Below are 24322 nucleotides of genomic sequence, written 5' to 3'. Positions count from 1 at the left end.
AAAAATCTTCAATATTTTTTTGCACTAAGGAAAATTAAAATTTTCGTGTATTTTCAGTTTCGAGGAGGGTGTGTGAAGTAACTGTGTATTGGATATGAAGTGACGATGAGATAATTGTATAAACTCTAATTTAATTCACTAAATTCGATTGTTTTATTAAATTACATTATTAACAAAAGAAACATGAACTTTTGAAAACTCATTGGAAGAAAACTTTGATCAGGACTGTACACTTTTAGACATCTGTTGTAAACACATTTTTGTTAATAAACTCGACTAGCTTCCGCTTTACCTTTCCGCATACCTTCAAGCATAACCTGATACTTCCCGATTCATTGCACGCTTAACTTATCATTCTTCAGCCAAACAAAACCACGAGGAACACAACAGGGGGTATTCGACACACGATTAGGATAGGTGCAGGATCGGAGAGAAGCAGATCGCACCATTGGAGAATAACCAGCTCCATAAGTCAAGAGTACCATTCTGTCGGTTCATCGCCGCAGACACTTTTGAGTTCGTCAGCAGACAAGTGGAATGAACATGTAGGAGGACATCGTCGTAAAGACGCATTATCGACGCCTCTCGCAGATCAACAGGATAGAGATCCAGATGTTGACTGTCTCCAGCTTATCCAGGCTCCTCCAGGGGAAACATTCATCGTTCCAGATGACTAGGACGACGACAGCCTCGTTGGAATTATCAGGCTAGTGCTCATTCCTATTTCTTCGTTACATCCTTTCTCTTTCTCACCTGTTTCCCATAACTAGTCATTTTTTTTAAAAAATAGAAACATTTGAATTTCATTAAATTCAACCATAATTTTACAGTTAAGTACCGTGTTGTGCATCAGTTCCATCCCCATTTGATTGCATTTATTTGTTACGTTTTCTGAGCTACAACTGATGGCACAGCACCGGCACACTGTTAACGTTTCAGTATTCCAAATACTACTTACCTGTGTATATACAAGGGGAATGCTGACCCAGTCATAACTCCATAAAAGACCACATTTGGAACGAAATTCATTGAACTCCTAAAAGAAGAGAACACGTTTGATTAAGAAGTTGATTAACCCAGAGACAAGATTTTAGTTTAACACGATAGTAAAAACTTATATTTATAAAAATTTCACGTATAGAAAATAAAAAAAATATATTTAAGATTACACAGTAACAAGTAGCTGTGTCAATTCAACACAATAGCTCTGTTATCTAAATGGTGTTCAATTATGACACAACTCTGTCGCTACTTCATTTCCCTCGCACTTAAAGTGTTACAATGAAAGTCGTTACCACTTGGGATGAAGAGGTGTCATTTAGTAGCACATCATGGCGTGTTTTCGATATACAATTCTCAAATATTACTTTAACAGAAACACTAATTTCTTCTGTTATTAAGTAAACATGATTTTTACGAGGGATAATAAGGCGGGAATAAATTATCTGTAAGTGGTTACGAGGAATGAAATACAGTTGTTGACCAAGAGGAACATCGTGCACATAGAACAAAATAGAAAGCATTTCTACGATCTAAATATTAGAAAACTAGGTTCATGAAAAAATACAGGGAATATAATACGTTGTTCGTTACTTGTTATAAATGTCAAATAGATGCATTATTTCAACTTCGACATCACACGGGGTTATTGTCCGCAGGAGCATTCTATTAGCGTCCAAATTATTCCGGGCACGAAAAGACCATGTCTTATATAATTTGTAACAAGTTTCACCACTGCACGATATCATTGTTCAAGTTCGTTCCAAACGTGCGAAAACTCAATCAGTTCAGTGAGATCATTGGGAGCAAACGCTCCATCATAATGCTCCTCGTTGTTGATCCAAGTATACCGCATGTATATAAAGTGATCCTAAATTTTTCATTTCCGAATTTCTTTTCTCCCAACCCCTGAATTGGTTCCATATCGGAACAAACTAACCCATAAAAAATTGCTCAATTGAAGAATACTAAACCGGCTCACCAAGCGATGTAAACTTCTGAATGCATTTACAACATATAGTATACGGTAAATGTTTGGAATAGACCAGTGCGTCATTCCACTAACTTATATCTTATCATGCAATAGTTATTACTTTTATAATAACAGTTTATTATCTTTGATATTGTATTTCTTCATAGTTTACAGAAGTATTTTATAAAAAAGGTACATAAAAGTAACAAACATACAATTATATACAACTGTATACACACGAGCAAAAGTGCATTCACACTTCCATTTTTCATATCCTGCAACGTTAAACAACCAACAATACCGTTAATGTTTGCTGGTTGAGAACAACACAAGGCGTTTTACAAGTGCAATAGTTTGTTTGAAACATGTCAGTGTAACAAAGAGCAAAAAATATCCATGCCTCTGCGACGAATAAAAAATCAGGTAGAATACGCCTCTTAGTATCTAGAGAGTGATTGATATCATGTGAAAGTCACAAAGAGATAGTATTTAACCTTAGACATACCACGGAAAAATCAATGTTGGTCAAACATTCATTGCGTTTTACAGGTTACAATATTTTGTAAAATCTCTGAATCTTTACATTATTCGTTTCAACGCTACCTTCATTTTTGTTACTTATCAGTTTTAATATCTCTGGTGAAACTATGAAAAATTATCAGGTTGAGGTGTTTTGACTCATTTTGTTTTGCAAGAATATTTTTATCAGCAAAAGTAACGTAGTTTTTAGTTTTTAAAATGTATTATTATTATTATTATTATTATTATTTTTCATTTACACATTAAGGTTAACAAGAATATTTTCTGAAGTTATATGTATTACTAGTTTCTAGTGTGTTCGAAAAATTAAACAAAAAAGTAGAAAGAAAAAGAAAAAGAAAGACAATCTAAGAAAGTAAAAACAAGATACGCAGTGTGTGTCAGTTTAATTTTGCGAAAACCATTGCATCAGTAGAAAACATGTCATATCTTTCAAATATGACAAATAGTCAAATTTTGTATGCACATAACTTGAGTTTGTGTAATTTATTTCACAATTAATGATACAAGCAGGGGTAAACGCAAGGGAAACGCGAGGGGACGCCGTAGCCTCGCCTCGAAGAACTATGTACGGCGTCCCCCCAGGTTCTACAAAATATAGGCAGGAGGAACGGCGTGACGTCATTCCGTTACCTACTGTCTCCCCACCTATTCAGATTCCCTTTCACAATGGATGCAAGCATGTTTTTATTAGAAGTATATACAATATCAAAATAATAAGAGTTCTTTCTTGTAATGCGCCGTAATATATCATTCACTATCCCTTGTTATATTCTAAGTAATCGAGAACTGTAATTTCGAGGCGCGGTGGCTCAGTCGTAGAGCGTTCATCTCCGGTGCTTGGGGTCCCTGGTTCGATCCCAGCTCACGCCGTGTGGACTTTGTGGTGGACAAATACGTGCTTGTGGGTTTTCTCGGGGTTCTCCCGTTTTCTCCCACTTTCTTCATCCCATCATTTCATTCATTTCTCATCATCACCGTCTTCTTTAGCCTAACCGGCATAAAAGTGGGACGTAAAAATAAAAAAAATCATTACATTTCATTTTGTAATTTCGTAAAGAAGAATAAACAAAAATGAACTAAAACATAATCAAATATGAATATCGATGAGTTTTTCAGATAATATCTCAATTGGAGATATCTCTACTTTCTCTTTCTCTCGATTACCATGTGCATAATTCTTGCATCTCATCTCTAGGTAGAACTTTGAGTAAAGAGAATTCATCATACACCTTGCAAGAACAAATTAAATCTAAAATTGTTAAATTGATTTACAGTGGAACCTGAGACCCCACGATTTCTAACCTAGTGCCTATAACACCCTGGCTATTCTTTCACTAATGCCATAGTCTTCTAACTTGACAGTAGTGTCATGAAATGATGGTCGGAGGGAGAAAATAATGGAAACAAAAATTTCATTAAAAAAAGAAATAAATGCAGAAACTTTTAGTTTGTCAAGTCTCGGTTAGGACAACCCTTTTGAAGAAATCTTCAGTGTGACACGATATCCTTTTTCTACCATAGAAACCTGTGTGTCTTGGAAAATATTAAATTAATTACGATGAAATCTAAAAGGAGCGTCTTGAGTGGTAAAATAATACATACTATTCTATCTGTCAAAAAGATTTTTGTCGCGGGTCTACATTGTTTAACCCTTCTTGGAATCGATGTTATGAACAATCAGTCAATACACTACATATCTACTTCGTAATTTAATTATGTTTAACAATGCTCTTCAAGTAGCAAATATGAATAAAATAGATATTCACATTTATTTTACTGTTGTAATTCACACGACAAGCTGCAAAAAGATGGAAAAAGGAATCAGAATAAATCTTCATAGCTTAGCATGTAACGTTAATACAAGAAAAGCATTACAACTAGTCCCAGATATTACGTTTGTTACAGAGACTTCTGTTCTGTATTGATGGGTGAGTGGATATCGTACTTGACGACTGAAATAGCCATTAGGTGTCTTGGATTCGACTCTCCGCAACACACGGTTTATGATTTTTTGCGATGCTTGTTAAAAAAGAACAATACATAGAAGGCAACATTTCAATTATTTGCATTTGGAGCTGACCACGTGACCCTTGTACTTTAATATTACGTCGAACAAACGTTTGTCTAATGACGGGCATAAGTCCTTGACCAGGTAATGGCGACTGCTTTGAAACCAAGCGCGACTGCTTGTACCTTTTATTTGTCATATTTGTAGTTTCGTGTGGAGAAGAAACAAAATTGATTATCAAAGTTGTACGACCAACTAAAGCTATTAATATAAACTACGCCAAAGATTTTTGACTTTAATCATCATACAATAAATACGAAAGACGTTTTGAATCGGAACAAAAATCACGTATAACTTTGTAAGCGGAGGCAAAGAAACTTAACGTAAATACACTAAGCACGAATCTTTTACCGTATATTGATCGAGATTCAATGGTCAAGGCGTACTTGTGCCAGTAGTCTGAAGGTCCTCCAATCGGATACGCGAGGGGCAAGTATATTTTTTTTACTTTAGAATTCTTGATGGAAATTGATCGGCGATAAATCATGTTTTATTATCTTCGGATATTTCAATATTCGGATGTTTCAATATTTGAACTATCAAATCTTCACTAATAATAATAGTAATAATAAGAAAGTAACAGTAATTATTATTATCTCGTAGAAGATTACAAGCTAGGAGCTTATTTATCGCTCAGTTCATACCATTACAAACAGAAACGGGACATTTGGCAAGAATATTGCAGTTTTGTTTATTGTTGCCCACGAGAAGAGAAATTTCTCATCTTATTATTAAACAAAACAAAACCGAGACGAGAATGGACATTTTACATTTGAGATGGGATAAAACTAACTCAAATTATTGTCTAGCTTTCAAGATGAGAATCGAGACTAGACTAAAGATATCGTAAACATTTCTCGTCTTATCTCGATTCTCGAAATAGTATATGCCCACACTTAAAATAACAGTTGCTCGGTAGACTGAATGTTATGCGCTATTTTGTTACTTTGTATTTCTGGGCTCATCGAATTATGATCTGTGTAGTTATGTTTGTAGCAAAGCTTTTATAATTGCATTTGCATATCCTAAAAGTTAGTTTATTATTGTTAGTTTTACTGTTCACCGATATTCAGTTTTTTATTACAGTTATATTTATTAAAACTTAGAGTAGGGAACTTTCTACATGAAACTTCAGTGGAACGCTTTCGTTAAAATTTGCTTAGTAGATTTTTAAATCTCTGCATAAATAGTTCCCCACAAAGTATTATGAAAAAGTTTTTTTTTTTAACTTCAGACGTTTAGAAAATTTTTACTTAGCATCTTTTAAGCAGCAATCACAGGTATGTTATATTTCCATCACTATTTCTGTATCATGAAGGAAAAGTCTTGAGATCAGTGCGTATACTTATATGAATTTAGGAGGCAACCATGAGAAACCGATTATGAAAAACAGAATATGGGAGAACTATGAAATGAATAAAGAGACTCGTGCCATTTTGCTATAAAATTACAACAATGCAAACCATTTTATCTGCTCTTAAACGGTTATTGTCGAATATACACTGTTAAGGAGAACTCTGATTAGCCAAAGACTTCAACGATTTATCCTTCCAGAAAGAATCTTTCTTTATAGCCTCCGTGGCAATGTCGGAAGAAAACGCGGTTAGTAATTAGAAGGTTGGTGGTTCGGGCCCATCCGGGAGAACGTTTTCTTTTACTTTTTTAAAATGTATTTTCAGACAAACCTTAATGTAAACAAGTTACACATATTGGCGATTTAACATATTTAGGGGAATAATTTGTGATTCATTGGTTTCCGTCACGTCTCTGCCGTTGTTGGGCAAATGCTGGTATAATTTTCAAAACGGAAGATGAGCCACAACGAATAATCCCTGCGAGGCCGCCAATTTTTAGCGAAATGTCACAAGTTGCTCATTAGTGGTCCATTATTATTATTATTATTATTATTATTATTATTATTATTATTATTATTATTATTATTATTATTATTATTATTATTAAAATTTTGTCAATTTAATGGTTCACTTTGTACCAAAAACGTTAAGCGATTTCTGTAAGGTAGTTTCAGTGGTAGTCCACTCTGCTGTGGAGCTTGTGTCCCTCGATCTCTCGCACCACCCTCCAGTCTGCGTTGTGTTGGAAAAAACGCAGTGCGGGGAGTTTCGTCTGTGTTCTGTTTCCTTTCATTTTCTTCGTTCCACTATTTCTTTCATTCTCATCAACGGCGTCTCCTTTAGTTTATCCGGCATAAGCATGGAACATAAAACTTAAAATCTTAATTTTCGTACGGCTCTTGTGAGTTCAGTAGCCTTACTTTCTACATAAAAGTTTACTGGAAACTTTTCGTTTAACATTTAGCTACCTCTAGGGACGTACCCTGGGAGTATGTTCTGGTGGTAGTGATACTTCCCTCCAACCCCGAGTATTTTGAAACTTTTGCCTAATGTTAGCGGTGATTTTACAAATTTTAATACAATCTGTCCTCATATGGAATTTGTATTTTATATTATTGTACTTCTTCTTATTATTCTCATTCTTCTTATTACTATTATTATTACTGAAGATTTGAGACCTCATAATTACATCCTACTCAACAAGATTGAGGACATTTTCGGGCTGTTTTAGTGGTATTCCTGTTCACATAAACTCGGAAATTTGTTCACACACTAAATCCAAAGAAGTAAGCCTAGATCCGTCACAATTCTTGCAGATTTATACAGAGGGAGTTGCATTTTCCCTCTGTTCTTTATATAGGCGCTAGCTGCAAGCCGTTCATATTCCGCCAGTAGGCAAGCATCTTGAGGCGCTCTGTCTTCGTAAAGAAGTTGAGAAATTTGAAAAAAGATCGAGAGTTAAACTCGGTCTGAGATTTTTTATTTTTTAACATGAAGATATGATGAAATAATTAAAAGTGTAATACTTTTTACATGTTTAAATTGCAAATATAATGATTTGGTTAAAATTGGTGTTTAGTTCCCATTTTCCATGTTAGTTTTCATCTAGTTAAAAAAATACTTAAGATTTCGCGGTTTCAAATGTCAATAATAATCAGCGACACTTGGATGGGTGGAATTAGACGGAAATAAATGCAAATAGGCATACTGAAAATGGTACGTAAAAGGACAAAAAGGTTCTTTACAGGGTCTAAGGGTGAACTGCATTATAAGAGATACTTTGGAAGAATTAGTGTCTAAGCCCTAGGTACTAAGAATTAGCCTTATGTATTCACGAATAGTTTGCTAAACACGTTACGTTCTCATTGTCAGACAGTACGAATCATGGTTTTAGACATGTGTCTTTATGTTATTATTTCGTCTCTAATGAAGGTCGTTTCAACTCTAAGACCGAGAGAAATGGAATATTTTTCATGCTATTATACATCAGAAGTATCAATAGTGTAAGTAATAAAAATTCCCATGATGCCCTATGTGGAATCGAACCCAAGACCGTTTCATATTCTGTTAAATAAGAGGAAAAAACACTTGTGTATGTAGGAAATTGCACACGTTTACGATTCAAGGTTTTAATAAGGACGAAACACTGTGATTTCGGTCATGATAAAATACTATAGTGCAGAAAATTTAATTTAGAAAACAAAAGAAGACAAACAAATACGCAAGACGCAAGGACATGATGGAAAAAGTCGTCTTGAGAGTAGTTCGAACCCTTAAGTGGAACGTGGTGCTTCAGACCTCGTTCTTTTTTGTTTCTTGATTCACCGAAAATATCTCCGTAAATTACCTCTATTTTCTACTGGATTAGCCTTGTTCTACTGCTCCATTAACCTTGAACGACGGACACGAACACAGACATCGAGAACATTTAAAATTTCAAAACGTTTCCCATAGGAAATACAACCCGGGACTCTGACTTGTTAAGTATCTGATGGGTGGGGTATATGGTTCCTTCCCAAGGCAAGTAAGCTTGAGGGGGACAACATCGTGCTCGTGAGTTTTCTCGGGACACTCCCGTATTCTTGTTTCCTGCCACTTTCTCATTCCACCAATTCGTCCTTCATAATTCACTTGTTTTAATAATGGTCTCGCTTGACCTAACAGGCATAATCGTGGGACATTAAAAGCAAAAATTTTATTTCATTTCATTTTCGACGGTTAACCGAAACCAAACCGAACCGAACATCAATTGTATTTTCCATTGCTCATTAACGTGCTGTCACAAAAATTTGTAGACAAAAAAAATTGAAATACTAATTCCATTCAAAAGTGAAACATCAGATTCATAATACCTTAACCTAAAGCGAAAACGTTACATATCTTTTGGAACTTTCCCAAAATATGTATGGATCTTGTAAGAAACGGCATTATATCCCATCAGGTTCCTGCCGCCTACGGTCGAACAATTTGTGCATGCCGACCAGATGCCGCGGTCGGATTGCCGATTCCGGCGTCGTTCCGCGCTATTTCCCACCGCGACGAGCAAAAACAGAAGCGTTTACCAAAAGAAAACAAAGAGAGTTAGAAGGTAATTTGTTGCTTTAAAATACGAATTAGGGCTTATATTTTCCTAGTATAAAGCCTTCTCGAAACAGTCGGCAGACAATCGGACGACGACTGCAAAAAGACATTGCCGGGAATTTCTTGAAACACGATGTCGGCACGAGACCGGCGAAAGTTTCAATATCGTTTACGAGAAATCATAGCATGGGGTAAGACTAACGCAAGACTAATGTAAAAGGTAAAGAAAATTTTGCCTTCCTCAAGGGTTGATTTCCAGTCGGCAAAGTGCCACGTTTTGGGGGTGGCAATATGTTGGAGAATCGGGAAGCCGCCTGTGGGAGAATCGGGAAGCCGACATCGAAAAGAGGTATCGACAAACAGCCGGAAAGGCGCATAAAATGCCCCGGCGCCGCCGCTCGAAAGTAGCCTTTCCGAACAGTCGGCAAACAGCAGAAGAAGTGCATAAAATGCGCCGGCGCCGCCGTCGAATAGTTGCCTTGCCGAACAGTCGGCAAACAGCTGGAAATCAGCATTAAATGAGCCGGCGCCGTCGTCGAAAAGAGGCCTTGCCGAGCAGTCGGCAAACAGCCCTAAAGGCGCAGTAAATGCACCTTCGCCGCCGTCGAAAAGAGGCCGGCATAAGGGGTCGGCAGAGGTTCAGAAAGAGGCCTTTCCGACTGTTTTGCCGACTCTGACGGTCGGCAACATTCGGAAAAGGATCGGAAAAAGATTTATTTTTACGATTTTCGATCGCTTGCCGCCCCTTCAAAAGGTCGGCAACTTTGAACAATTAGATCGTCGTGCCACCGCGGACGGGTGCTGGCTATCTACCGACCGCCTGCCACCGTCAACGGCGGAAATCTCTCTTGCCGACCGGGACTTCCTGATGGGGTAATTTCTGCTTTGAAACAATACTGAACCATATTACAGTTCGATATCTGAAATAAACCGACGCATTCTGTTTGAACCTTCAACGAAACCGAGATCAGTTAATCGGGTTTTGAAATACGTCTAGCAGCTAGATTGTAATTGATGTTTCTACCTAGGTATTCATATGTGTGTGTGTGTGCGTATGTATGTATAGCCTATTTCACAATTCGTGTAATTTTCTACAACACTGGAAGAAGATTCACATTATTAGTGTGAAATTCGACATTCTTATTGAAAAATGTCTAATTTTTTAAAATTTTAACAGTAAATGAGAGAAAGTGATGGAGAATCACCAAAATCCCAAATTGTACTTTGAAAACGCCAGTAAGTGTCAGCTTAATAACAAATGTCACAGAATTAATGCTCGGTTGCTCGTTTCGTGTGCCAGTGACTGATATGGGGCTATATTCCAAAATCAACAGAAATATCATTAGTAGGGAATATCAGAAGGTATTTTCTTTGGACCAATTAACATTAAACTCGGTGCTATTGTAGGAGAAAGGTATGCATATTTTAATGTAAGATGTTATTTTGATAACGTACCGCCTTACGGAGCACAGGGACGATTCATATAATTGTGAATATTTATATGAATTACAAATTTTATTTTGGAAATGCCACTGAGCGTCAGATTAATCATAAATTTCACGGAATTACTATTCCGATGCTTCTTCCATGTGTCAGTGACTGATATGGGGCTATAGCTCCCGTCCAAAATTCACATAAAAATTCGGTATGAATATCCTTAGCAGGAACATACCGGAAGAAACTTTTTTGGTCAATTAATATGAAAATTGGCGTTGTTGTAGTATAAAAGTAGGGATGCGCACGAGTCGAGTCGAGTCGAGATTTAAGCCTGTCTCAACTCGTCTCGAGAAAATGTTGTCTCTACTCGAAAATATGTTGCTGTCTCGACTCGTGTCTCGACTCGACAGTCTCTGTCTCGACTCGACTCGAATTCGAGTCGAGACAAAATATACGAGTTAAAATATACACACACATCAGCCAGACCGTTATGACTACCTACCTAATTATTAGTATGTCCACCTTTTGGCACGAATAGCAACGGCAACGCGTCTTGGTATGGTCACAATGTTCCTCGGTGGGTCGCTGCTTTACATTGTGAAGATTATATTAGTGAAAATTAAACGAATATAATTTTACAACTTAATATACATATCACTAAATGTTGAGCTCCCCGTTGCTATGTGGTTAGCGTATACGCATTTTATCGAACGAGGTTTGATTCATGGTAGGAGCTCATGTGTTTCAAATCCGACGTTAAACTGTACATTCACGTCTTGTAGAGCTTTGCTCCTGAAAACGACGCTAAACTATACTCTAATTTAATATTACTAAATATTAGAAAATAATGACTTACCAAGGTGACGTCAATTTGGCAGTCATCAAATCCATTTTATACTTTCACTTAATCCAGTGGATAATAATATAATAATTACAAGACACAGGCGCATATAAATACTTAGAAACAAGCACATACACACGTACACATACACAAATATGAACACTTCAAATCTATTTACATGTGATGGACTGCGCTGCATCAAGCACTGTTATTTTCGTCATCATCTTCTCATGTATCTGTATTATTTGATTCATCCACATATTTGTTTATTTTGTACGCATCATTCATTTTTGCATTTTTGGGAGGGTTCAGGGTTCTTTCTTCATTTAAAGAGTCGGTTCTCTGTATTGGAAAGAGAATCAGGGGAGGAAGGGGGAATTTATACTTTATGAATGGATAACATTTTAAGAAATATATACAAAACATGCCGCGCTTCCGACGCAGCACAGAAGGATTTCTTTTAGCGGTCATACCCCCTCCCCTCTCAAGTTGTAAACTGAGAAGGGACAGAAACATCCCAGACACTCAGGGTTCAGTTGACAATAATAAAACTATGGGTAAGTAAACAACTTGTACAGAGTCACGTTATGCTTATTTTTGAACATTTCTGTGAATTCAACAATACAACAGCGGAAATACTAACTGGTTTTATTACTCCAACCAAAACGGTCAGTGAACCATCTAAATTTTCGTTCTTTTTCTGTTCTCCAGAGGAAAGAATGAGATTTTGCCAAGATGCTAGATGCTAAATGGGAGTGAATTATGCTAGATCTAGCACCAAGATGCTAGATATGACTTCACTGGCGGGCTTCGATAGAGAACTTTCTGCCAAAGCATAAAGAAACAATAGTACAATAGTTTCGATAATATCTGTGTGGTCCTTCGGTAGGCTACACATCCGGTAACAAGCTCATCTCAAAGAGTAGTTGAACTGCACCCATGGCCAAAACAAAAAACGCGTAGCCGGCTTGTATAGATAATTGAATTCAAATATTCAAGTATCCATTTACTGATTGCCCATATCGTGTATGCATGCGTTTGCATGCATTATTTAATAAGTAAATAAACTACACACACAATTAATTATGTCAGTGATAAACGATGTTTATTGAAAAAAAATAACCTCTCTAAACAATGAAGATTAATCTTAGACTGGAGAAATGGTTATCCTTCGTTTTCATTATCATTTGGCCATGAAACAAACGCCTGACAGATATACAACCCCTATATACAACTGTGTGATGTTGGAATATATAACTCGTAGGGTATGATGCTTTACTTTTTCAAAAAATTCAGTACTTCTAGTGAAATGAAATCTTTAGGTTTAAGTTCCACGATTATGCTGGTTAGGCTAAAGGAGACGGTTATGATGAGAAATGAATGAAATGGTGGAATCAAGAAAGTGGAAAGAAACGGGAGAACCCCGAGAAAACCCACGAGCATGGTGTTTGTCCACCACAAAGCCCATACGGCGCGATCTGGAATCGAACCAGGGACCCCAAGGACCGGAGGTGAACGCCCTACCACTGAGCCACCGCGCCCCCACAGTACTTCTTTTGTACCCCTATAAATGTAATAAAGAACTAATGGCCATGTTTTTTTAATAAAAATATTCAATTAGAACTGGACAATTTACATAAAATTTGGAATCGACAAATGAAAACGGCACGTTTGTAGCACTTGTGTGTTCGAGATCTCATTGTTGAAAGGATTGGAGACAAACATATAAACTTTTCTGTGAGGAGAAACATATACGCGTAAATCTAGTATTTTAATATATAGATAATAATTGGAATAGTTTTATTTTCAAGCGCTATTTTTTAATATTCGCAATATTGAAATTTTTGAACTTACATTTTTCGCGTGTTTGAAAAAAAAAACAGATATCATTACTAGTAAAATTAACCTAATACAAACATATTTTTTTTTTAATTTTTCCAGAAAATCGAAAAACTTTTTTTTTTAAAAAAAAACAGGTTCAAAATTTCCGTAAATTTGACAACACTAGTTCAGACACACTTGTACTTTGCCCAGCATTAAACTCTGATCTTAGTTCCGATGCAGTTCGCCGCCTGTTCTGTTTTACCAGTCTGCCCAGCCTACGACGTTCGACATCTGTAATGAGGTGGGGGCACACAACCCCTCGACATTTGGACGTCTTTTCCCCTTGGTTTCGCCACTTGCTGAAGACAATCACCACAGCACTCCTCAAACACCTGAGAAGTCCTGCAGTTTTCGAAATTCTCGTGCCGAGTGTTTCTGAACGAGCACTTTCTTCAAAATAATATTAAAAATTATAGAAAAATTTTCGAGACATTCGAGTCGAGTCGAGATTTTTACCAGCTGTCCCGACTCGACTCGAGTCTCGACTCGAAAATTCGAGTCGAGTAGAGATACGTTTGTCTCGACTCGTCTCGAATTTTATAAAGTGTGTCTCGACTCGTGCGCATCCTTATATAAAAGGTATGACTTTTTGAAGTCTGTATTGCAGTTTTAGTAAGACAGGGCATTAAGGGGCACAGGGAATGTAGCATATGATGTTGAATCTTTCTAAAAATTTCAAATTTTATTTTGAAAATGAGAGTGAGTGCCAGATTAATGACAAATGTCACAGAATTAATACTCCGATGCTCCTTGGATGTGCTTATGAGCCTACGCTTCCCCTTCCAAAAGTCATACCTTAATGCGCGATAAATATTCTTAGCAGGGATATACGGGTACAAGGTAGATGTCATGTATTTTATCATATTACAGACAAATTTAGTTATTTAAAAAAAAATCTCAATTCTACTGTAAATAATTATCTTCTACCATTGTAATAGATTATGCATATAGTTTTGTTGTTATGGTGTCACTGGTATATAATCAGAGAATTTGCATTTGTTAAAAATCAATTGAGACTCTTGTTATAGCACAAGACGACACACACAAGTCACTAACGTATTTTCTGCACACTTAAGCAAAACCAGCTCGAAGTAGAACATAATATCTCCATTCAAAACGTTGCATGAACAACAAAAAATGTTAATGAAAAGTCGTATTTTAAAAGTGACAAGTTTAGTAGGTTAGCTTTACATTTCAATATTGTTTTATTTATTTGTAAATAGAGTGTATCTTTTTCATACTTCTTACACAATAACTGTATGATCCCACTTTCCAGATAATAACCTACTCGTATGTATTTGGTCTAGGAATTAATTCGTGCGGGTGGACAAGAGATGGCGCAACGAACGGAGCGTCCCACAGTTCTGTGTATCCACACATGTGTTGCAAACCCCTGTCATCGCGTATCGTTCGTAGTATAGGGCAGTGGATTAAAGCGTCAACAACACCAGTTTGTAGTTAAGTGAACATGGCGCAATTTGTGCCTGATAAAGTGTTTTTGCGGGGTGTCCTGCTGCATTACTTTAACATGCAGAAAAGTGCGACTGAAAGTCATCGTATTTTGGTGGAAGTGTATGGTGACCATGCTCTAGCTGAGCGAACGTGTCAGAAGTGGTTTGCACGGTTTAGAAGTGGTGATTTCGGCTTGGCAGACCAAGAGCGAGCTGGACAGCCAGAAAAATTTCAAGACGAAGTATTGACAGCATTGCTCGAGCAGGATTCGTGTCAAACGCAGGAACAACTTGCAGCAGCATTAGGCGTTGATCAAACAACAGTCTCCAAACGCTTGAAAGCCATGGGAATGATTCAAAAGATGCCACATTGGGTTCCACATGAATTGAAAGACAGAGACGTTGAAAGACGAAAAACCATTTGCGAATTGCTGCTTCAACGACAGAGCAGAAAGGGGTTTCTGCATCGAATTATTACGGGTGATGAGAAGTGGATCCATTACGAGAACCCTAAACGAAAAAAGGCCTGGGTGAAATCAGGTGAACCAGGTCCATCACAACCAAAACGAGATATTCACTGTGCAAAGGTTATGCTGTGCATATGGTGGGATATGAAAGGTGTGGTGTACTATGAGCTGCTGCAACCGGGTGAAACTATGAATGGAGAACGCTATCGACGACAATTAATGCGTTTGAAGCAAGCTCTGGCCAGAACACGACCAGAATGGGAGAACAAACATGATAAACTTATTGTTCAACATGATAACGCTCGCCCACATGTCGCAAAACCGGTCGAAACCTATTTAGAAAATGTCGGATGGGAAGTTTTACCCCACCCGCCGTATTCACCAGACGTTGCTCCTTCGGACTACTACTTGTTCGATTGCATGAACAACGATTTGATTGGACAGCGGTTTACTTAATCAGAAGATATCGAAACATGGGTCTCTGACTGGATCGCTTCCAAGGATGAGGACTTCTTTCGCCACGGAATCCGTACATTGCCTGACAGATGGGCGAAAGTGGTGGCTAGCGATGGACAATATTTTTCTTAAGGTATTTATGTATTTTGTGTTTGTACTACAGCTTCAATGTGTGCGTACCAACCGCACGAATTAATTCCTAGACCAAATACTCTACACGTAAATACATCAATAAATTGTATATTATGAACACAAGGTTGTAGTAGAAACAAATGCATCGCGAGGAATAAGAATCATTTCATCAAAATTATTCCTTCTTGAAAACAACACTTTGTGGCTCTATCATCATTAAATGTTTAAAAATATAATTAATCTAGATATAGAACAGATAATATCAACTTACTTTTATTCAGCATGTCCTCGTGAAAGAGCAAGACAAAATAATGTGATTTACTATAGCTATTGTGAACACCTTCTCCAATGTATCTGGAGTGATCATCTCTACACTCTGGACAATTATCTGTTTTAAGTCATCTGGTAGATATGTTGCAAAATGTGTTGGTGTCAACTACCCATATTAGTTACTGGCACATGAAAGAATCATCGGAATATTAATTGTGCGACTTTTCTGATTAATCAGGCAATCACTCTCATTTCCAAAATAGAATTTGGAGTTTTTATACTGATTCAACATCAAAGGTATACCCCTATGCCCCCTAAGGCGCTGCCTTACTAAAACAACAATCCAGATTTCAAAAACGTATACTTTGTTTACTTGAGGAACGTCAATTTTCACATTAATTGACAAAAACATCTTTCTTCCCATATGTCCCTGCTAAGGATATTTATGCCGAATATTTATGTGAATTTTTAGTAGGGGACTGTAGCCTCATATCAGTTACTGTCACATGCAAGGAGCATCAGAGAATTAATTATGTGACATTTGTGATTAAGCTGACGCTTACTGGCATTCCCAAAATAGAATTTGAGATTTGTTGATCCTCAACCCACCACTTTTTTACGTTCCTTGCCACTCAAAAGATGAGCTGTAAAAAATAATGTTCGAGATTACTATCATTTCGGATGAGTGTTGTTGTTTTTTGTAACAAGTAATATTAATGTGCTCCAAAATCCTTACCAATAATCATTGGGAAAAAACTGCTTCTAAAGTTTACATAGAATATCCCATAAGGAAAATAAAATTTTATGCTTACGCCCCCAAAACAGGGGCTAAACAATGGCATCCTCTCATTGACTGTTAAAAATTAAAAGATGCAGACATTTTTCAATAAGAATGAAGAATTTCATATTAATAGTGTGAAACTTTTGACCTTCTATAAAACTTCGTATATATATAGTCGGAAATCGGTGATTATAGGGGCTTTATATGCAAATTTGCACTGCATAATGCCAGTTGATTTGGCGAGAGAATAGAAAAATCAGTTACAGTCTAGTTCCTAGACGCGTTCCAAAACCCGATTAACTGGTTTCGGTTCCGTTTAAGGTTCAAACAGAATGTGTCGGTTTATTTGAGAAAACGACGTGTATAATGGTTCAGTTTTGTTTGAAACCAGATATTATAATGCGCTTTTTAGAATATCCATACATATTTTGGAAAAGTTCCAAAAGATATGTAATGGTTTTGTTTTAGCTTAGGGTATTATGACTGTGCTATTTCACATTCGAATGAAATTACAATTTCACGTTTTTTTTTTCTGTATATTTTTTTGTGAGAGCACGTTCATGAGCAATGGAAATTACAACTGTTTTCTTGGTTCGGTTTGGTTTTGGTTAACCGTTTGAAAATAAAATGAAATAATTTTTTTGAGTTTAATGTCCACGATTATGCCTGTTAGGTCAAGCGAGACCATTATTAAAACAAGTGAAGTATGAAGGACGAATTGTTAGAATGAGAAAGTGGCAGGAAACGGGACTACGAGAGTGTCCCGAGAAAACCCACGAGCACGATGTTGTTCACTTCAAGCTTACTTGTCTTCGGAAAGGACCAGGTACCCCACCCTTCAGATAGTTAACTAGTCAGGGTCCCGGGTTGTATTTCCTATGGGAAACGTTTTGAAATTTTAAATGTCCTCGATGTCTGTGTTCGTGTCCCTGTCGTTCAAGATTAATGAGACAGTAGAACGAGTCTAATCTAGTAATAAATAGAGACAAATTACGGAGATATTTTCGGTGAACCAAAAAACAAAAAAGAAAGTGATCTGAAGCACTACGTTCTAGTTAAGTGTTCGACTCTCAAGACCACTTTCTCCTTCCTGTCCTTGCGTGTTTGTGTGTTTTCTTTTGTTTTCTAAATTAAGTTAGAACTTTCTGCATTGTAGTATTTTATCATGACCGAAATCACAGTGTTTCGTCCTTATTAAAATCTTGAATCGTAAACGTGTGCAATTTCCTACATACATGAATGTTTTTTCCTCTTACTTAACAGAGCCGTCATAGAGTAGTGGCTTGAGCATTTACTTCGTAATGAAAAGGTCTTGGGTTCGATTCTACATAGGTCATTATTAAATTGGTATTACTTACAATATTGATACTTCTGATGTATAATAACATGAAAAATATTCCATTTCTCTCGGGCTTACAAGGAGAAAGCAGAATTTGGTAATTGAACTTCGGGGCCACTTCTTGCAAGGTGATAGTGCACAGTCAAAGTGTTCATATTACAAACTGGGAGAGCGCAATGGCCTAATATAGCAGAGGAAAGCGTTTTAAAGTTTTCAACTTGACGAATACAGGGTTCATTATGAAAGTAATGAGCATTTCTTTAGAAAAACTGTTTTATTGTTCCGATTGTTACAAATCTTTAAAATTCCTCAAAATACGTTCCTTTTGCATCGATGCACTTCTGGAGACGTGTTTTCCACGCCTAGAAAGCACCTTTAAAGTCCTCGGCTGGAATGGCTTTTAAAAACCTTGTAACATGGGCTTGAATGTTCTGCACGGAGTCCCAATGTTTTCCTTTGAGTTGTCTCTTCAAACGGGGAAAACTAAAAAAGTCACTAGGAGCCAGGTCAGGACTATAGGGGGGTGGGGGACCACTAGGGTTCAGCTTCGAGCCAGGAAGTCGACGACGGTGAAGGTGGTGTGACTTGGTGCAATTGTCGTGGTGGAGTTTCATTGAGTCTTCGATGTCACTTCGAACGCGGGCGACCCTGCGTTTCAGTCTCTTGCGTACTTCTAGATAAAATCCTGCGTTGAGAGGTTGTCCTGGTGGCACAAACTCGAAATGGATGATTCCTCGAACGTCGAAGAAGACAATGAGGATGGTTTTGATTCGGTATTTGCTCATGCGCGCCTTTTTGGGGCGGGGGGAGGATGAGGTGTGCCACTCCGCACTCTACCTTTTCAATTCTGGATCGTATTCGAACATCCAGGATTCGTCTCCAGTTACGACCGAGTCTAAAAAGTCCGGATCACTTTCACACAATGCCAACAGCTCCTTGCAGCGCAAAACTCGAAGTTCTTTTTGTTCGTTCGTCAACACCTTCAGCACAAGCTTCGCACAGACCTTTCGCATTTGCAGGTCCTCGGTCACTATCCCATGTACCGCAAATATTGACATGTTTAGGGTGTCCGCCATTTGCTGAATGCTCACACGCCGGTCTGAGCGCAACACTTCACGCACACGGTTAGCGTTGTCGTCGATCCTGGCCGTTGTTGGGCGTCCAGAACGGGGCTCGTCGGCGACCTCCTCCCGACCCTCCTTGAACGACTTGTGCCATTTTCCGACCTAAGATCTTGACAAACACCTCCTCCCGACCCTCCTTGTAGGCCTCTTTCAGCATCTGGTAAGTTTCCGTAGCATTCTTACCCAACTTGACGCAAAATTTTATGGCATAGAGTTGTTCAAGCGAACTCTCCATCGCGCCGTGTTACAACTTGTAAAAACGTGCTTCACGCGGATCGACATCCACACGCTGTCACTGCTCGCAGCAGACTGACTCCGGGCGCGTTTGGAAGGACAGAACACCCACGCCGGAAGCGCGCGCTGCAGTGGATTGTTCAGTCAGGGTAGCATCATGCTCATTACTTTCATAATGAACCCTGTATATCATACGTTGCGCAAGTTTATCAAATGGCGGCTTAGTTAGCAAAATCAGTAGTGTCTGTGATTCACGTTCCAATGGTCCCGGGTTCTATTCTCCTGTAGTAAACTTTTTCGTTTTTTGTTTGAACCACTAAAGTAGCCAAAGCGACTTGCAGCTACAAGTAAAACGTTAATTGAGAATATGTTCAGAAAGCAACAGAAATATTCAAATCAGTTGTAAACTCTATGTTCCATGTTAACTACCAACGAAATGTAACATATTTCCTAAATATTTTGGTATCACGAGTTATATTATGGTTACCGCAATTAGTTAAACATATGGTGAATTAACATCTTACTTGTAACTACAAGTGACTACTTTATTGGTTCAAGCAAGAAACGAAAAAGTTCACTTAAGTGGGAATCGAACCCGGGATCCTTTGCACGTGAGTCATAGACGCTACTGATTCTGCCACATCGTCACTTGGTAGACTTACGCAACGTACGACATTATGGGACGAGTAGAAAAGTTTAAGACGCTTTTTCTCTCCTATATTAGGCCATTGCGCTCCCCCAGTTTGTAATATGAACACTTTAAATGTGCACTATAACCTTGAGAAAAAAGGCCCCATACTTCATTTACCAAAGTATGCTTTGTTCTTGTTAGAGTTGAAACGACCTTCATTACAGAAAAAATACTAAGAACATGACACATGTCTACAACCTTGAATCGTACTGTCTGACAGTGAGAACGTAACATGTTTAGCAAACTATTCGTGAATACATAAGGCTCATTCTTAGGACCTAGGGCTTAGACACTAATCTTTCCAAAGTATCTCTTATAAGGCAGTTCACCCTTAGACCCTGTAAAGAAACAATCTCTTTTCCTTTTTCCTATCATTTTCAATATGCTTATTTGCATTTATTTCAGTCTAATTCCACCCATCCAAGTGTCACTGATTATTCTAGGTATCTTAAACCCAAAAGCCTTAAGATTTTTTCGAACTAAATGAAAACAAACATGCAATATGGGAACTAAACACCAATTTTAATATCAAATCGTTATATTTGAAACTTACACATGTAGAAAGTATTACACTTTTAATTATTTCATCATATCTTCATGTTAAAAAGTAAAACATCTCAGACCAAGTTTCGAACTCGCGATCTTCAAGTTTCTCAACTTCTTTACGAAGACAGAGCGCCTCAAGATGCTTGTCTACTGGCGGCATATGAATGGCTTGCAGCTAGCGCCTACATAAAGAACAAAGGGAAAATGCAATTCCCTCTGTATACATCTGCGAGAATTGTGACGAATCTAGGCTTACTTCTTTGGACTTAGTGCGTGAACAAGTTTCCAAGTTTATGTGAACAGGAGTGTACCACTGAAACAGCACGAAAATATCCTCAATTTTGTTGGAATAGGATGTAATATTGAGGTCTCAAATCTTCAGTAATAATAATAATAAGAATGAGAATAATAATAGCAAGTCCAATAATATAGAATACAAATTCCGTATGAGGATAGATGATATTAAAATTTGTAAAATCGCCGCTAACATTAGGCAAAAGTTACAAAATAGTTGGGATTGGAGAGAAGTGTCAGTACCACCAGGACATACCCCCTGGTTACGTCCCTGCAAGTAGCTAAATGATAAACGAAAAGTTCCTAGTAATGTTTTATGTCGAAAGTAGGGCTACTGAACTCACAAGAGCCGTACGAAAATTTAAGTTAAGTTTTACGTTCCATGATTATGCCGGATAAACTAAAGAAGATGTCGATGATGAGAATCAAAGAAATAGGGGAATTAAGAAAGTAGGAGGGAACAGAACACCGAGAAAGCAAACAAAAATGCATTCAAGCCAGTTTTGAGAAAATCGCATTTTTAAAATTTTTACCCTCAAGTGAACTACCTCATTTTTATAGGTAGCAAGACAATTCGAACCCTCCCCCAGGAGAGTCTCATAATTTTGTTGAGATATGTTAGATGGTAGGGACTCTAGGTAAATCTACATCAAGACGGACCAATGGATTTATATTAGTATGTATTGGCAATTAAATGTGTAAATCAGTTATTATCTCGAACTTCAAATTGAATTGTATAGAGGTTTTAAACCAGCTGTGAGTTATACAGAGTTTTATTGAAACGATCGGTCCAGCTAAATATTTCCAAAATTACAGACGCTGTTCGTTTTCCACTAGGGACACTAAACTAAAAGCACGGTGAGTGTACAGATGAAAAATTTGATGCGTCTTCCGTTCATTTTACTTTCAAGCGACGAAAGGAAAGAATGGTGATCGTGAAGGAAAAAAAAGAATAGAAAAAGAAAAGTGAATTCGAGATTTCAACGGGTTTGCATGATTCATGGACAATGGATACTGAAAAAGTAAGTTTTCGACGTTTGTTCGTCTGTTCTTTCGTTTGTCCTGACGGTAACTCACCAAATGCCGTATCGTTTAACGTTTCTTAATCAAATTTTAAACTTCAGGATTTTATGTTATACTTCAGAGGGTATTTTCAAATGATCTTTTTACTCTTAAAAATAAGGGTAGTTTATTAAGGGTAATTTTTAAAGAAAAATCTATAACGACTTTATCGATTTTGTTTATATTTAATAAATCAATTTTTCGAAAGCAATTCCTTCCTGCAGTATGTCATTTCTCTGCAAAACATCGAGAAGGGTAGCTGAATTTGAGGGATGATTTTCTTGGAAACGACTCAGGTGATTTTGCTTGTATTCCATAATAAATATTTCATGAATAACCTAACAATGTGGCATAACTCACTTTTCCTGAAAAATGCACAAGGGGTAGTTTATTTTTGGGATGATTTTTTTTCGGGCGATTTTTTCAAAAACGACTGAGGCGATCTTGTTCATAAATAAATATTCGATGAATAACCTGACCATATGGCATAACTCATTTGTCCTGAAAAGTCTATTAAGGGTTGTTTATTCTTTTAGGTGAGTCGTTTTTCGGACACTTTCCTCAAAAACGACTCTGGCAATTTTGTTAGTATTTCATAAATAAATATTTCATTATTATCCTATAATGTTGCGTAAATCACTTTCATTAGAATATCCACAAAGGGTAGTTTACTCTTGAGGTGACGTTTACTTTATATATATATATATATTCTGACAATTTTGCAAAATATTGCTCAGAGGATTTTCTTGTTATGTAATTTATAACCCTAACATACGGTATAAGTCATTTCTTATGGAAAAACATCTACAAAATCGCCTAAAGACGAGTATTCGTTGCATGAAGTGCTCCGGAAATGCATTATAATTTTGTTCGTATTTCACAAGGGAATGTTTCATTAGTAACTGCAGGACAAGATTCAGTTGAAGAAATTAGAGCGAGAAGGTTTACTGCGGTGGCCCGTACCTTTTTATTTCATTTGAAATTATGAGGATCCCTGTGATATGCACTCACTCTCTTGTTACATTCGAGCGACGATAGAAAAGAAGTAACTATCATGCTCTTTTTTTAAAAAAATGTAACCGCATTTACACGATTTAAAACCTCTACATATTGAAAAAGTGATTTGGAATATGCGTTTATCTCTCCCAATTTAACGTCTTCGCTCGCCTAGAAGTCATATCTGTCAATAATTCGCACCAAATTTTAAACTTGACACACTCTGAGTTTTCTTCGTATCTTAAAATAAAGATAGTTTACTGAAGGATAAAAATTTTAAAAATATATTTCTTGGAAACGGCTCTAATGACTTTATTTTTAATATTTCATGTAGTATATTTTATAAAAGTATTGTATTAACAACTCTATCCTATTATGTAAGTCCTTTTCTTAAAATTTACTAGTGGTAATTTATTCATGGTGGTAAGTACTTTCCAAACTATTTTCTCAAAACTGAGAAAGATGATTTTATTATCTTTCATTAATACATATTTCATTAATAACCTGAAAATATGATACAACTTATTTATTCTGAACAAATCTACGAGGAGAAGTGGTTTTGTTCGAAAGATTGTTTTCAAAATGACAGGTAATTTTGTTCACACTTCATAAATAATTATTTCATTAACATCCTGGCCATACGACATAACTAATTTGTCCTACAAAAAACCTGCGAGGGTATTTTTAATCTTGAGGGTGAGCTTTTTCAGACAACTTCCTATATATATATATATATATATATATATAAATTTACGTAAAATGGATCGATCTGGGACATAAGAGGACATATGAGAACAACTCGGGAGCCCCTGAGAAATTGAGTACCGTACACCGTGAGCCCACGGTCTTTTACGACCTCCATTTTAGGGGGGAATTTATTCCCTTTTATGAGCACTTTTTAGGGGGTGTACTCGTTCTCTTTTACGAGCACATTTTAGGGGGTGAACTCGTTCCCTTTTATGAGCATATTTTCCAACCCCTACGAACATCACACAGCAGAGCAGATAACACATAAGACTCGTTCTCTTTTATGAGCACATTTTTCAACCCCTTAGCATCAGACTACATAGCGCATCAGACAGAGACTACGAAACAGCAGGGGTGAACATAACGAACATAGCAGAGAATAGGGGTGGACTCGATTACGAACACACAGCAGCTAATAAAAGAGTATGGTATATTTTCCAACCCCTATTTGAACATAGCATGGCTTACGTGAACCCATGGTCTTTTACGACCTCCATTTTAGGGGTGTACTCGTTTTTCAACCCCTATTTTAACATAGCAGAAATTACACT

General features: G+C 37.1%; 1 protein-coding gene across 1 annotated transcript in view; it reads right to left on the bottom strand.

Annotated features, from left to right (window-relative positions):
• Positions 1 to 24322, bottom strand: part of LOC145671217 (uncharacterized) — a 682733-nt gene that overhangs the window by 346737 nt on the left and 311674 nt on the right. Inside the window, exon 5 of the mRNA XM_081740095.1 lies at positions 959 to 1036. Coding sequence (XP_081596221.1) covers positions 959 to 1036 — 78 coding nt within the window. The remainder of the gene's footprint in view (positions 1 to 958; positions 1037 to 24322) is intronic.

This window comes from Thermobia domestica, chromosome 15 (assembly GCF_964235325.1).
Source record: "Thermobia domestica chromosome 15, izTheDome1.hap1.1, whole genome shotgun sequence".
NCBI classification, from domain to species: Eukaryota; Metazoa; Arthropoda; class Insecta; order Zygentoma; family Lepismatidae; genus Thermobia; species Thermobia domestica.
Note: the sequence above shows the minus strand (reverse complement) of the source record. Positions and strands in the feature narration are given on the sequence as shown.